At 35.8% G+C, this 14,076-nt stretch overlaps 2 protein-coding genes across 4 annotated transcripts; one reads left to right on the forward strand and one right to left on the reverse strand.

The window, feature by feature from the left end:
• The first annotated feature begins 2,397 nt into the window (after nucleotides 1–2,397).
• On the forward strand, nucleotides 2,398–6,651 carry spc25 (SPC25 component of NDC80 kinetochore complex). 2 transcript variants are annotated; one of them, XM_067515815.1, is made up of 7 exons: nucleotides 2,398–2,509; nucleotides 3,381–3,552; nucleotides 4,200–4,265; nucleotides 4,601–4,747; nucleotides 4,876–5,001; nucleotides 5,173–5,271; nucleotides 6,246–6,651. In XM_067515815.1, exons 2-7 carry the CDS (start codon nucleotides 3,402–3,404, stop codon nucleotides 6,368–6,370), a joined length of 714 nt encoding a protein of 237 aa, XP_067371916.1. In that variant the 5' UTR covers nucleotides 2,398–2,509; nucleotides 3,381–3,401; the 3' UTR covers nucleotides 6,371–6,651. The 2 variants fall into 2 exon arrangements, with proteins under 2 accessions (XP_067371916.1, XP_067371917.1); XM_067515816.1 differs by having other exon boundaries at nucleotides 2,420–2,527.
• Nucleotides 6,652–6,940: 289 nt separating this feature from the next.
• Nucleotides 6,941–12,649, reverse strand: nostrin (nitric oxide synthase trafficking). 2 transcript variants are annotated; one of them, XM_067515806.1, is made up of 16 exons: nucleotides 12,516–12,649; nucleotides 12,281–12,366; nucleotides 12,105–12,188; nucleotides 11,823–11,885; nucleotides 11,657–11,738; nucleotides 11,511–11,573; nucleotides 10,626–10,724; nucleotides 10,411–10,536; nucleotides 9,776–9,874; nucleotides 9,556–9,681; nucleotides 8,996–9,104; nucleotides 8,805–8,893; nucleotides 8,585–8,710; nucleotides 7,386–7,623; nucleotides 7,167–7,256; nucleotides 6,941–7,077 (listed from the first exon to the last, which is right to left on the reverse strand). In XM_067515806.1, exons 1-16 carry the CDS (start codon nucleotides 12,540–12,542, stop codon nucleotides 6,941–6,943), a joined length of 1,644 nt encoding a protein of 547 aa, XP_067371907.1. In that variant the 5' UTR covers nucleotides 12,543–12,649. The 2 variants fall into 2 exon arrangements, with proteins under 2 accessions (XP_067371907.1, XP_067371906.1); XM_067515805.1 differs by having other exon boundaries at nucleotides 7,368–7,623.
• Between the last annotated feature and the right edge of the window lie 1,427 nt (nucleotides 12,650–14,076).

Genomic DNA, 14,076 nt, shown 5'->3' on the forward strand with positions numbered 1-14,076 from the left:
ATATGCAGTACATCCTCTGGTGCTGGCAAAAGTCGTGAATGATTCGATGTGTCCTGGATAATGCAGGCAATTGTAAAAGGTGTATGTCAGATGTAGTTCAGCTGATGTCATCGAACCCAGGACTGGCCCTTTTTTTAATTATATGTATTATTTTTTTGAATTACTATATTTATATAGCAGTATAATCTAAATGTTGAGAAAATTAGACTAATCTCTGACATAACCCCAGAACTTTACTTTTTCTTTTCAACTAAGTAGCAGTGGAAAGCATTATTTATTTGAATCTGTTATTTAAAATGATTTACAGCTTGAAAACCTTTGGAAACCTTATCACCTGTGTTTAGCCATTAATTATCCAAATATGTGCACTTGTTTTAGTAAAAACCTGAAGCCCAAATTAAATAAAGTCTTTTCTTTAAAACAATGTTTCTTGTCATATTTCAATTATACACCCATGGTTAGAATGTAACAAAAAAGAAACAAACAAGCAGCCAAACAACAAGCCAAAGAATATATGTTACACTTTGCCATGTTCACCACTCAAAGTTAGACCACATAAAAGTGTATTTACTACTCTAATCCAGTAATATAACTTAGTTATAATTTTGTTTTAGTGCCCATGTGACTGTAAAAAAATGTGATTAACAGTATTGGGTATACATGTATGCACTTGAGAAAAGTGGATAAAAAAGTTATGTAAGAAAATGTACAGCTCCCTCCACAATTTAAGGTAGCTTCTTGTCCTCCTCTCTGATCAGAGAATGAAGCAATGAATAAACCTTTTCTAGTCTCAGAACAGAAAAGGCTCCCCGGTTTCTCAACAAACTGGCAAAAAGCATGGTGTCAAAATGGATCCAGTCTGGGATAGCACACCACTGACCACAGAGGATTTATATCCATCAGTTTGAGATGTGAAGCTTATCTGAATGACCGAAAAAACACCCACAATCAAGACCTATGAAGATGAAACCTGTAAATATAGAAATATTGAGATAACACTGTTAATAAGAAAACCACTTGTTGTGATGGTTTGATAAAATATTAACTCCACCTTTGAAAACTCAGATGTAGTACTAGAGGAAGGCCTTACAAAGCTGAGAGGTGAGGTGATCCTCACATAACACACGATGAACACATGGCATGACCAGATGAATTACTTGCACAAACACGAGGAGTTGTTTAAAATTTCAAAATATAAAATATGCACATTACTAATTTGGCCCTGTTTCACAAGTGATGTGATATTGTTCTGAATTTAGAAATGAAATGTTGTGGTATTAGAATGTCTTGGTCTTGGTACCCACATTATGTGTAAGATGGAACTAGAGGGGGAAATAAACTGTGAAAATGTTACGAGGGACATAGTTGTAATTGTTCTGCAGGTAGGATATTAATTGGTAAATGGTCTGCACTTATACCTATTGGCACTCAAAGCACTTTACTCTGCTCCTTATTCACCCATTCACACTCACAATCACACACACACACACTCATACACTGATGGGGGAGCTGCTATGCAGCTGGCCAATGCTCACAGGGTTCAGTGTCTTGCTCAAGGACAGAGGTGGGGTTTGAACCAACAACTGTGAGATTGGTGGATAACCGCTCTACCTTCCTGAGCCACAGTCACCCATGTGGTGATTACGGTGATATTATATAAACTGCAATAGACTGCAATAGGCAAAAGCCATCTGGAGGCCTATTTGTGTGTGGACTGAAACAGCTCCTTCTCCAGCACCAGTTAAAGCATCACAAACCCTGGCATCATAAATCATTCAGTACATCCATATGCTTTTGACAAAAATGCTTACATTTCAACCCCTATTAAATAAAATAATGTGTTCCCAAGTTATGAGAGCTCAGCATTTTAAAACATTACAAAACTATTGTACGCCCATACTGTTAGTCATTAGATGTTGTATAGATTAAAGATAGATTAAATTAGTACATTTTACCCATTGCACACACATTGCAACGACCCAGTTACCCACATGGATCTTTTCACCTTCATTAATAGTCTTATTTGGAGTAAAACAAAAATGCACTGTGCCTAAAAAACACAGGCCATCTGGCTGCCAGAGCAGGTATATTTACTGCTGTTTTTATACTTAGTTATGTTGCTATTCGGTGATTTGAAATTACTGCATTTTAAGAATCTAGCTGAGACCCAGTTGAACTTTTTAGGGTTCACCACAAGATGGCAATAAAGTTACAACGAAGTTATGCCCGTGACATTTGCATTGTCGGGAGCTCAAGACATTACTGTTTTGCATTTTAACGATTCCTTTCAAAACACTACATAAACCAAACAGTAGACTGTTTCATAATTAAATAATCAAATGGCAAACATAGTAACTTTTAACTGTTAGCTAGCTTAAACCCGGAACAAAAATAATAAAACGTCATTTCCGGTGTTTCGTCTCCGCCTCTGGTGTGTAAACCGCGGATTTTTGAAAATAACAACAGTTACTGAACGTTAAATCAGTTTTACCAGCGACATTTTCGTCGTGTGAGTATCCATGTCTATGTAAGATCGGAGTGTAGCTACACAAGTCAATGTTTTTCTTTGCTGCATTAAGTAATGTGAATTGTGGATAATCTCACGTTATGTCTAGTTAACTAGCCGATGATGCTTTCTAGCTAATCCTAACTAACTAACGTCACCAGTTTGGTAACATTGCCTGAACTGCACTAAGGTTGACTAATCAGTCTGTTAGGGTTAACTAGCCAGCTAGGTGTTACGTAACTAAACATCACTCGGCAATAGTGTGGGCAATGTTTAACTAGCTAACGGGGAACTGGCACCTCGGAATAGTTTAGGTGAAGTCGAACGCAGTATCGTGGGGGGAACGTTAGTCAGAGGTCACTGGGTAACATAGAACGTTGCTTTTGTACGTCAATTAACGGTCTTCATCATCGGCTTTTTTGTTTGTTTGTTTATCGTTGTCATGAGGACTTGGATCTGTATCAAAAGCATCACATTCTCTAATTAAACTAAGAAAATAATGTAGTTAAATGACGGCACCTCTAAATACTTACTTTAACCCACTTTCTGGCAATGTGTATTTACATGTAGGATCATAGGCCAGCAAAGTGTACAATACATGAGGTGGATGGGGGTATCTATCCATCTAATACCTTTTCACAGTGTTTGGCGTTATGATAGGTGCCCAGTGCACTCATGTCATTTGTAATATTTACTTTTAGTGGGTTGGAAATCTGCTTTGGTACATTATTCTTTGAATCAAACACTTTTCCCTTTTGTAATTCTTTAATAAAGAAATTTAGTTTGCAGCAAGACATTGGAATTAAGTCAAAAACATGTTGATCTTGTAATTGCCTATGATTGAACTCGTGCTTGTCTGTTGTATTTCCCATAGCTTTTTTGACATCTGAACATCATGGCATCCATTACTGATCCAAACACGAGTGTGAAGTTCACCAGTGCAATGGAGGAGATCCACAACAAACAGCTCAAAACCTATGGGGAGATAATAGATACAACTACAGAGCTGTGCCAGTCTCACAGACAGTTTGTGAAGTCTGCACTTGGTAAGTTCTTTTTCTGTATTAGTATTTATTTTAGTAACTAAGCATTCTGTCCTTATATTCTACACAAGTAAAAGAAATAGAATCTTGATATCATGCCTTCTTTCCCCAAACATTGTTAAATTATTAAAATGTGCAGTAATCACTAGAGCTTCCTTTGCTTATAGCCATGTATTGTTCAGTAATACTGTAAAGTATCGTACTCCTTTTACAGCTTAAACTGTTAATGGTCTATTTATGTTTAAGCACTTTGGATTAGGGTTATTTCAGAACATTGCATAAGAGTTAATTATACAGTTACAATTATTAAAACCTTGTCATGTCACAGGTATATTGTGGAGAACATTTATGTTGTGAAATTGTGTATGATTAAAGCAAAACCTCCTTTCGGCACATAAAAGACATAGTTTTTAGGCCACAAGATTGTTTCAGACTAAATTTGAATACTCTTCAGCTGGTATGATTCATAGATACAGAGAGGATTGCAGAAATAAACTTCATCACTGTAACGCAGGGCTACAAGTAGCCAAGCGCCGTCGTAGAACAGGGTATCACATACTGTATGTCCATATGTAGGTGTTTTTAATTAACCCTAAAAGTAGCTATTTTGCTAGATTTGCCTGATTTTTATGTTTTTCCCTTTGGTGCAGATACATGTATAAAGAAATGTAAGGACGATGAGACTGTCTTTGAGAAAATACGGACACTTAAAACAGGTAAGTTTCACATCACGGGTGCATTGGATCTGTGCCTTATGTGTGTTGTACAGTAAGTTGTACCTGAGTGTTACATGTTAACAAAATTGATGGAGTAAATGGTATAGGCTCCATTCTCTGCGGGTTTTTTTAAAATAAATATATATATGTTATATATATATATATTTATTATATTTATATTTATTATTATTATATTTATATATATTATATATTATAATATAATATATATTTTATAAGAACTGCTTTTACACTATAGGCCCATACTTGCAATGTACCTTCAAAGGCTTCACTGTCTATGGTAATGAGTGGAACAAATGTGTGTGTGTGTGTCTCAGACTTGGAGCAAAAAAATGCCTCCTTGAGAGAAAAAAAGCGTGCCATTTCTGAAGTGATGGATGAGATTCAATGGAAGGAGATGGAGAAAGATGACATTATTCAGAAGATACAGAAACTTAAAGATGAACAAGCCAAGAGGAAAGAATGTAAGTAGATATTTGAAAATGTTATTAATAGTGGAGTATTAATGTTAACTTAATTTGATCATTTTTAATTATATTTTGTGTTTTTTTTTTAAGTAATTACCTTCTGCACTTCTTTTTCCCCCGTTCAGTAATTGAGTCTCAACATAAAGAAAACAAATACAGACTAAAGAATCTCCAGAAAACCAGACTAATCTTTCAGAATCACTTGGGGATGGAGATAAGAAAAATCGTTGCCAAAACACAACTAGATAAAGGTATTTGTAGCATGTACAATACATTTCACATTCAATGCACATATCAGTATATGGAGGGAAAAACGTGCATTGCGAACACAGCCACATCTTTGTTCAACACATTTCTTAAGTAAAGCTCTTTCTTGGGTTGATTTAAATTTAACTTCAGATGGTTTTGTTGTCCTTGTGAAGGTGAGAAGCTGCAGTTTGTGTTCCGAAATATTAAACCTTCAGATCATGGCTGCGCCTATGTTGTTACCATGGGGATTAAAGACAACGGATCCTACCAGAGTAAGTTACAAACAGAAAAACATTCTTGCATTATATCAGAAAACTGTTCTTTAATAAGACATTGTTGTGTAGACTAATTATTATTGATATCATTTTTGGATAAGACTGGTAAATTGTATGTCTATTGTCTCTATACTTATTTCCAAGTATTGTGGTGGATTTAAAACCTGATCTACAGTAGTTGATTTCTCTGTGCCACAAAGCTCCAGTGTTGTCTAAATCTATTTAAAAACATGAAAAGATTAATTTTTTTGATTAACATAAAATTTAATGCACATTGAGCCAGTACAAATTTATCGAAGGTGATACAAATGCTTGCACTGATAAAATTGTCATTATTTTACGTTTTTCAAACACTCTTTGATCATTTTTATTAAATTAGTGTTAAATGTGTGAATCCTTGTGTGCCATTTCAATTTGGGGGAGGCAAACTTAACCCTAAAAAAAATACCAGTGCACTTTGAGCTAGGACAAATGTTCTTTCATCATCAAAAATAATAAAAAGTCAAGGACTCTATAAAAACAGTAAAATACCAGTTAAAGCATAAAGTAAAATAATTAAAATTATATCCGTGCATCAAGTTTGTATTTCTCCTAATAAAATAATTTCTGATGAAGGAAGTTTTATACTAGGTCACTGTGCATTAAATATTATGTTGCCTTAAAAAAATCTTTGTTTTACTCTCTCTTTTTTTTTCTTTTTAACTGCTGTAGTGTAGTTTGAGCCAGGATTAAAAAAACAAAACAGGAAATCATTTGGCCTTAAAAAATAAAACTATATACTGTATTTGTACTGAATTTTACTGAATGTTTTAAGTATCATCTAGTGAGTACAGGGATGAATTTAAAAAGTTGGGTTTTCATCTTTTTAAGGAATTTGTTCTCAAAGAAATGTTAGATTTCACTAGCTCTATCCTGCAATAAACATTGAAAATGACTTCAATAAGATTTACCCAAGTCTTTAATCTCTACAGTTGTGTCGAGTGATCCCGTGCTTGAGTGTTTGCCAGCGCTGGAAAGCCAGCTCCAGGAAACCAATAACTTGCCAGCATTCCTGGCAAAGGTCAGGAAAGAGTTTATCTCCCAGGCACGCCGCTAAGATTGGAACAGGATATTTAAAAAAAAAAAAAACATGCCGGAAAATTCCAAGCAAGATATTCTTCAGAAATTATAATGAATAAAGTTATGAAGATCATTCATATGTTGGTGTATTTTCATGTTATTACTACTACTATTATTAGTTTTTAAAGAGTGGCCATAAGTGTGTAGTTTTATTTTTCTGGGCATGATTTTTATTCAGTTAATCATGAGCTATTAAAAACACACACATGCACTTGGCTGTACATAGTGTTGGATAACACTTTATTGATCCCAAATGAGAAAATTATAAATGTGATGGCATAAAAATGTTAAATACAGTGTGAATATTCGATGTATTAGGAATGACCTTGTAAAGAGCAGGAGTTCCTGACTGTCATCAAAACCTGTAATAAGTGATTTATATTGTTTTAAATACATGAATGTTATTAATCAATTGTTAGACTCGATTTGTATTTTTAGATGGGCCGAGGCATCCAGTCATTGCCATTGCATTACTTGGCATCGCAGAAGTTATTTTTCGCTTCTGTTGAAGGTAATTTATATCATTACTGTTCATGAGTCAGGTCAGTTAGGCATCAGATGACTGGGCACTGTTTAACACAGGCAGCTCCTCAACATAGGTTGATGGGAAATGACCCGTCTGCCCGTTAAGTTCACCAAACCACCAGCCGTTCTCCTCTTTTGTGTAAATTTCTAGAAGATCTCCTATGAAACAAAAAAAAATCTGTTATTTAGTTATCCTATCATTCTCTTTTGTTTTAGAAAATCTGCAGCTGAATTGCAGGTGGACTCACCTTCTGTCAAAGTCAATTCATCATCATGTTTGGGTGTAAAATTGTACAGTGCCTTGCATTTTCCCACACTGTTTAATTCTGTTGTTTGACCTGTAAAGTGTTGAAAGCATTGTAATTTTGTAAACTACTGTAATTTCATGGAAAATTTCAAAATGGGATAATCAGAAATCTTTGTTTTTCGATGCTCTAGAAATATCTTACCTTGCATCTCGCCATTACCTGTGCGAGGGAAAGCTCCATTATCGCTGCCCCCACAGTCTACAGCTTTAGCTTCGTGTGCTGAGGCTGTGGAGGTGACCTGGCCTGTGGCACTGAGTGAAGGCTCCACAGACTGTTGTGTTACAAACTGAGCAGGTCCTTTGTAAATAATGGAGGATCTGAGTGACTGTCGGGATCTAAATGGTGCTCTTCTGAGTTTGACTGGACGAGTTAGTTGAACAACGCTGTGCTCACAGTCCTTAGGAAGAATAATGAATAATGTTACCAACAAGGTCAGTTGTCTTTAGAAAAGTTTAGGAGATTTTGTTCATTGTTTATGTCATTATTCATGCAATAATGGTAAACATCACCAGCTCCAGCTTTTCTCATCTGTGGATTTAATGCGTTTCTTTGTCATGCAATCAAAGTAAATTGATCATTTTGGGTGTTGGTCTGAAAAACAAGCTATTTTAGATGCGCTCTTGGCTTTAGAAATTTTGCCATTTACAATTTTCCCAGTGTTCGGGTGTGTAATTGAAGAGGTAATTAGATGATTAGTCAAGAAAGTAATCGGTAAATTGTTCCATAATAAATAACCCTAATTCAAGCTCAATCAAAGATAAAGAGTGGGTTCAAATATCAATAGCTCATTCTTGTATTAAAGTTATTTTTGCAACAATATATAGTTTTAATTATTGTTATTGCTGTGCAGTGTTAAAATGTATGTATTAAATTCAGTTTAAAACCAATTCAAATGATCACATTTGAAAGATTTCAGCTAGTGAAGGGATGAAGGGAAATCTGGCTGTATTGTGGAGGTAAATACAAAAACGCTGGGAACCTTAGTTATTCTATTTAATTTAAATCACCTGTTACCAAGGCAGTAATAATTCAGCAGCTATATCGTAATAACCAAATGAAGAATAAATTAAAAGGCTGTGTCACAGTGTGCAAAAACCTTTTGATAAAACCTCTTTCATCCAGTGAAAACCAGACGGCATTTGTACAATATAACCAATCTGTTATCCCAATATAGTTGCATTGTGCTGCTTTAAATGCACAGCTGAGAGGTTCCTCAGCATGTGCTGCTATTATGCTGAGGCAGAATGTAATTATTTTTCCCCCAACAAGAACTGTCTTATTAGTTACATTAAAATCACAAACCCTGCTTGACAAGAAGTAAGCTACCACAAGTATGTCCAGAAGATATGTAGTCTTACCTTGTCTTTCCATTTCAAAATGCTGTCACTAAATCGGTGGAAGGACTTGCTTGTCCCTTCCAACCCAGACAAAGATAGAGAGAGTTTGTGATGAGTTGCTTCAAGGAGATCCAGCTTCAGAGTAGTCTACAGGTAACAAGATCACATTAGGGAACACTTACATAAATATTCATCTGTATAAACCATCCATCCACTCAACAATAATCTATACACTGTTTACCTCATCAAGCTGCTGCTCCGTTTCCTCAAGGTTCCTTTGGTTTGAAAATGATGGATTTTCAGAGTACATTTTAATCAGTTTCTGGATTCCTGCAACAACAATATTGAAAGGGACTAAGAAATGAATGAAAAAACCTTGGTTTAAAAATGTGTAAATAATGCAATATTGGATTCATAGTATACTCAACTAGCCTTCGTGGTCTTTCTTTGTTTTTGTAATGTTGTCTTCCAAACGCTGGAGTTTGAATTTGATGGCCTCTCTTCTTCTGTCTTTGTCCATCAGGGATTTGGTCTCTTCTTCCTGTTGTGCCCAGACAGATTTACATGGATTTATTAAATAATATCAGTAACTATGTTGGTTTCGGTGTAGTGTTTTCTGGATATTGCAATCATGCTTTTGTCACTATCGTGCTTAACATATATAACATACCAGACAGCATATAAAATAAATGTGGTTAGCTCGATTCAGATTACTGTTATATTTTCAAGCTAGCCCCCAGTATACCTTGACAGCTACATTCTTAAAAAAAACTAAAAATCAGAGCACTCTAATCAAGTCTTTATCTCAGGCCCTGTCAGAAAATGACTAGTACACGTTTGTGGCTGTAGCTTGCACACTCCTATCAGAGAGACACCCCCTGCAGAGATGACTCGCTGTGTCTTTGAGTGTGTGAGTCACTGACTGATTTATGGCCTGCAGAAAAACTTCAAAATCCAGGAGTAGATTCTCAGAGCAAAAACCGTTGACTCACAAAATAGTCTGTCATCAAAAACTCCACTTTGTTATCATCAGCTGGGATTCTGTTTTCCTCCTCCATGGTTTGAATGTCTTTGTCCATGTCCACCCTCTGAACTAACTGGTCTATCTGTCTTTGGCCCTGAATGAAGCAAACATTTGTTTTTGTAAGTTACTACATCAAATATGTGACGTGGTGCAAACTGGCAAGCTGGATAAATGTCAAGACGACTTACGTGTTTGAGGGTGTGCCCACAACTGGCCATGTGGAGGCTGTATCTTTTTAATATGTTGCACAGGACTTCAATCCGCTGCTTTTCCAGTTCTTGTATGATCTGGTAAAGCACAGAGCAGACCTGTGATACTCCTGGCCTCGTGGATTACTTTGTGAAGCATTTTATATCCTAATATATCCCCTCCTGAATGATTTTTATCTGAACTTCAGAGAAAGCTAAAATAAAAACACTAAAGTCATAAACAATGGCAAACAGTGAGTGGAAAGTAACTAAAAGATTACATGTTCATGCCGAAATGTCCTTGAAGAAAACTTCCACACTTCCTAGGTGCTGCTATTCCTTTCTGCATGCTGATAAAATCTTTTTAACTCAGACAATACAGCATCAGCTACACTGCAGAATACAATGGGTACACTTTGCCAAGTCCGTAGTCTGAACCTAGTATTTGGGTTTAATATTGACCTAGTGCTTATAGATCATTTTGTACTGATCATAGCTCACTGGTTCAGATCCGATTGCTAATTAAGTGCATTTGAGGCAGATTCTGAACCCACTTGTTTAATCCTAAAAAGCCACTCAGGATAAAAGGAAGCTGAATTCCCTCAAAGAGATCAGCTCGAAAGCATCTCCCACACCTGATAGCAGTTTTTTAGTGTGTTTTCCCACTTGAGTCTCATCTGATGACCCTCCATGTTGATATTAAAGTAGTCCTCATCCACCCGAACCTGCATCTCTGCCGACTTAGTCAGTCTGTTAACCATCTGTAGTCATGAAAGGAAAGAGGAAAAGCCTTAGCAACCATTCTCTCCTAGATTCTAAAATGTGCTATATGTCTCGTGATTCATCATACCTTTTGTTTTTCCTTTTCTGTGCAGATGTGTTTGTTGTTTTCTACAAAGTTGAACAAAGCCTCGTGTTCTCTTGTTAGTCCAATCAATTTCTTTTTTATCTGTTTTTTTAAACAGAGAAAACACAAGACACAGCATACATTAGGTTAAAAATCAACACAACAAAATTATTATTTGGAATTATTTCTATCTTCTTGAGGAAACTGATACATTCTTGATATTTAGTTATTTCTGGTGATGTATGTTTTTCAGTTATTATTAAAAGGACAAAATTTTATTTATATATATATATATATAATGTTTACCTAGTTATTTTGCATGAATAAAACATTTTCAATGATTCCTTCACCTCTAACATCCCAGATTCATAATAAAGCCCTTATAATATATGACATTTCACAGCACAGTCAAAGTATTAAATATAATTTTAAGTTTAGTTCACTTATAATATACTAATAACCTTTTTGCATGAAAAGTTTTAAAGTCATGAGCAGTTTGGTGCTTCCCGTCAACATAATGGGCAGAAAGTGTGTTTATGACTGGCTGTAATATCTCACAACAGCACCAAGGCATCTATAAGATTTTATAACTTGTCATAATGGATAAAGTCATTTTAAACTACTGAGGCCCCGGCCTTGTCAGGCCATCTTACTTGCTGTGGCATAATACAACATAATGCTTCATTAACCCTTATAGCAGGGCCAAGCACATTTTAAATGCTTTGTATTTTTGTTTTGTTGAAATCTATGACTTTTTTTCCCAGTAGCGGTCACATAGCATCCATAAAACATATGGATTAACATGTAATAACTGTCTCTGCAGCAACTTGGTGATAGCCTGCTTTAATGTGATATTCTTCGTTTTCTTTTGGGAAGAAGTTTCTTTACCTTGAGTTGTTCACTCCAATTAGCAGTAACAAGTTTTCCAGTTCTTTCAATGACACTGTCAAGCTATTAAAACATTGAAAAGGTTAGGGAGACATTATGACTAGAAGCAAGAACAGAGATAAAAGAAGAAAAGTATAATTACATACAGGCCTCTTTCTTTTATTATGCTCATCTAAGACTTGTCGTATTTCCACAGTTGCTTCTTGCAGAAATGCAGTCCCTAATGATCTGGAATAAGAACAGCATACTTTATTTAACTCCCAATCCCCCTTACAGAGGCATAGTTATGAGGTGAATTCAGGCTGAAACTACCTGTGGGCGTCTGCTCTTGAGTACATCTCATCTGACACATGACACCAGGCGCTGTAGGTGGAACTGAGTGGAGAGCCAGTATGAAAAGGTTAGAGCTGTGGGCTAATTATTCTGACACCTGCTTGTGTTCTGATCACGTCATACTCGCTAGGTGCATGTTATTTCCCATGATATCATTATTTCTGTACACCGCATGGCAGCAAGTCCTCAGGAAGAGGCCATGTTAAACACCTAACAGACAAAAGACGCAGACAATTAAGGATTCACCACTGTGTCCCTTACTTGTTTGGCATTACTTTGGAGACTCTAATGAGTTTGCCAGCAAGTTTCTGTAGCCCTTTAGAATAGGTAAGTTCCAGCTCAGCTCTAAAAGAAGGAAACGAGGCAGCAAATGGTCAAACAATAACTTCTGCAGACTTTAAAACTCAGTTAGAAGGTCATAACTGTATTAAACCTACCTCTGCTGAAAAACTGTCATCAGTTCTTTGCAGAAGTACTCCCCAGTTTTTGAAAATTGTTTTAGGTTTTGATAGAGTTGGTTATACTGAAAGACAATAACAAACTAAATCAATTCAGTTCCAAGCCTACATGTGATTGGTCTGTTTCAATAACACAATTCTAAAGGCATCTTTTTACTTTACAGAGCAGAAACAAACAAACAACCAAGCAACAACAACAACAAAAAAAACTCACAGAGCAGGTGCTGATAGGGTCCTTCATCTTAAGAGTGTGGCTGTTTGTTGACTTTGGACTTTGATCACTCTCCTCCCAAAGTCACACATGCGGAAATCACCTGAGCTTTTGTCAGTACACTGTACAAAGTGAGACTGTACCAGTGAGAGGAAAAGAAAAAAACTACTACTGTAAGTACAACTAAACTACAACTGTAAACTCCTACTACAACTGGATGGGAAGTCAGCTTGACTTAACAACAGTGGTTACAGAGATAATACGTTTGAATTTCAAGAACTATCATTTATTTAGCCAATAAAAACTAATTAATAAATAATTTTACAAACAGTTGTTATCATAGAAAGGGAAAGAAACAGACAAGGATCCATTCATGCGTAGATCTGTTTCTTTCAAACGCTCACTTGTGAGCAGACAAATCATGACAAAATCAGACCTTATTTTTTTATAGTATAAAACATAGAGAACAGCTTGGAGGTAGAGTGGTCGGCACTGCTCCTTCAAAGCTCTAAGGTCACAGGTTTGTGAATCTAAATTGTCTGGTGTGAGTGTAAATGGTTTTCTGTCTGTGTATGTCTGTCTTTGTTGACCCTGAGTGAGACTGGAGACCTGTAACCCACCTCTTGCCCTATGGCAGCTTGAATAGGCCATAATACGAAATCACTTTTTAATGCTAAATAGTTGTATGAGAAAAACTTTTGGGTTGCCATTATTACCATTATGGTAATAATGCAATGATAAATGTTCATAATCTGAGCCCATCTGTCATTTTTTAGAGGCTTTGAAAGCTGCTACACAGCTCTGCAGAGCTGAGGGCAGCTGCAAGATGTGGATCATTCCCTGTGGGCTAATTCCTGCAAGTGACTGATTTACCATACAATAAGCCAAAAGCTGTGAAACAAATCATATAACAAATACTGACTATGCTGACTTTAAGGTTAGATTAGCATAACTGCAGTCTTTGACTGAAATCTGGCTTTTGCTGCATATCTCCTCTCTCTCCCTTACATTTGCTCCCTGTGTCTACATCATCAAATGGATCAAAAATGCCAAATTAACAAATATTTAGTTGTTGGTAATTTCTTACTACATACACACTGAATTGGTAAGGTGGTATAAACGTTAGTAGCCAGTAACAGGTTTAACATAATCATCATTAAATTAATAGCTTTTTGGTCAGTCTGGGTAGAAGCTTTTGATTTTTCAAGTATAGACATTAGCCACTATTATAACAATTACTTACCAATAATAAAACCTGTTTTAAGGGGGTACTTTAATAGAAAATGACACCACTACTCATGTAACCTAATGCAAAATAATTAACTCAAGTGGATGCTTTCGAACTGTAATTTTTCATTTCATTCCACACAGGGGTAAGAATTTAGTAGTGCCAAAGTACTACTTTTTTGTGCCAAAGAATTGTTTTTGTTATTAGTGAATGAACAATTAATGAAATATCTCAAGTCAATAATTACAAGTCTCCAATGTAAATTTCGTGAAAATGTATCTGTATATAAAATTAGGTTTAATGAGGTTTTCTTTGTTGTTTTTTAAAAAACACACG

Source organism: Channa argus, chromosome 9 (assembly GCF_033026475.1).
Source record: "Channa argus isolate prfri chromosome 9, Channa argus male v1.0, whole genome shotgun sequence".
NCBI classification, from domain to species: domain Eukaryota; kingdom Metazoa; phylum Chordata; class Actinopteri; order Anabantiformes; family Channidae; genus Channa; species Channa argus.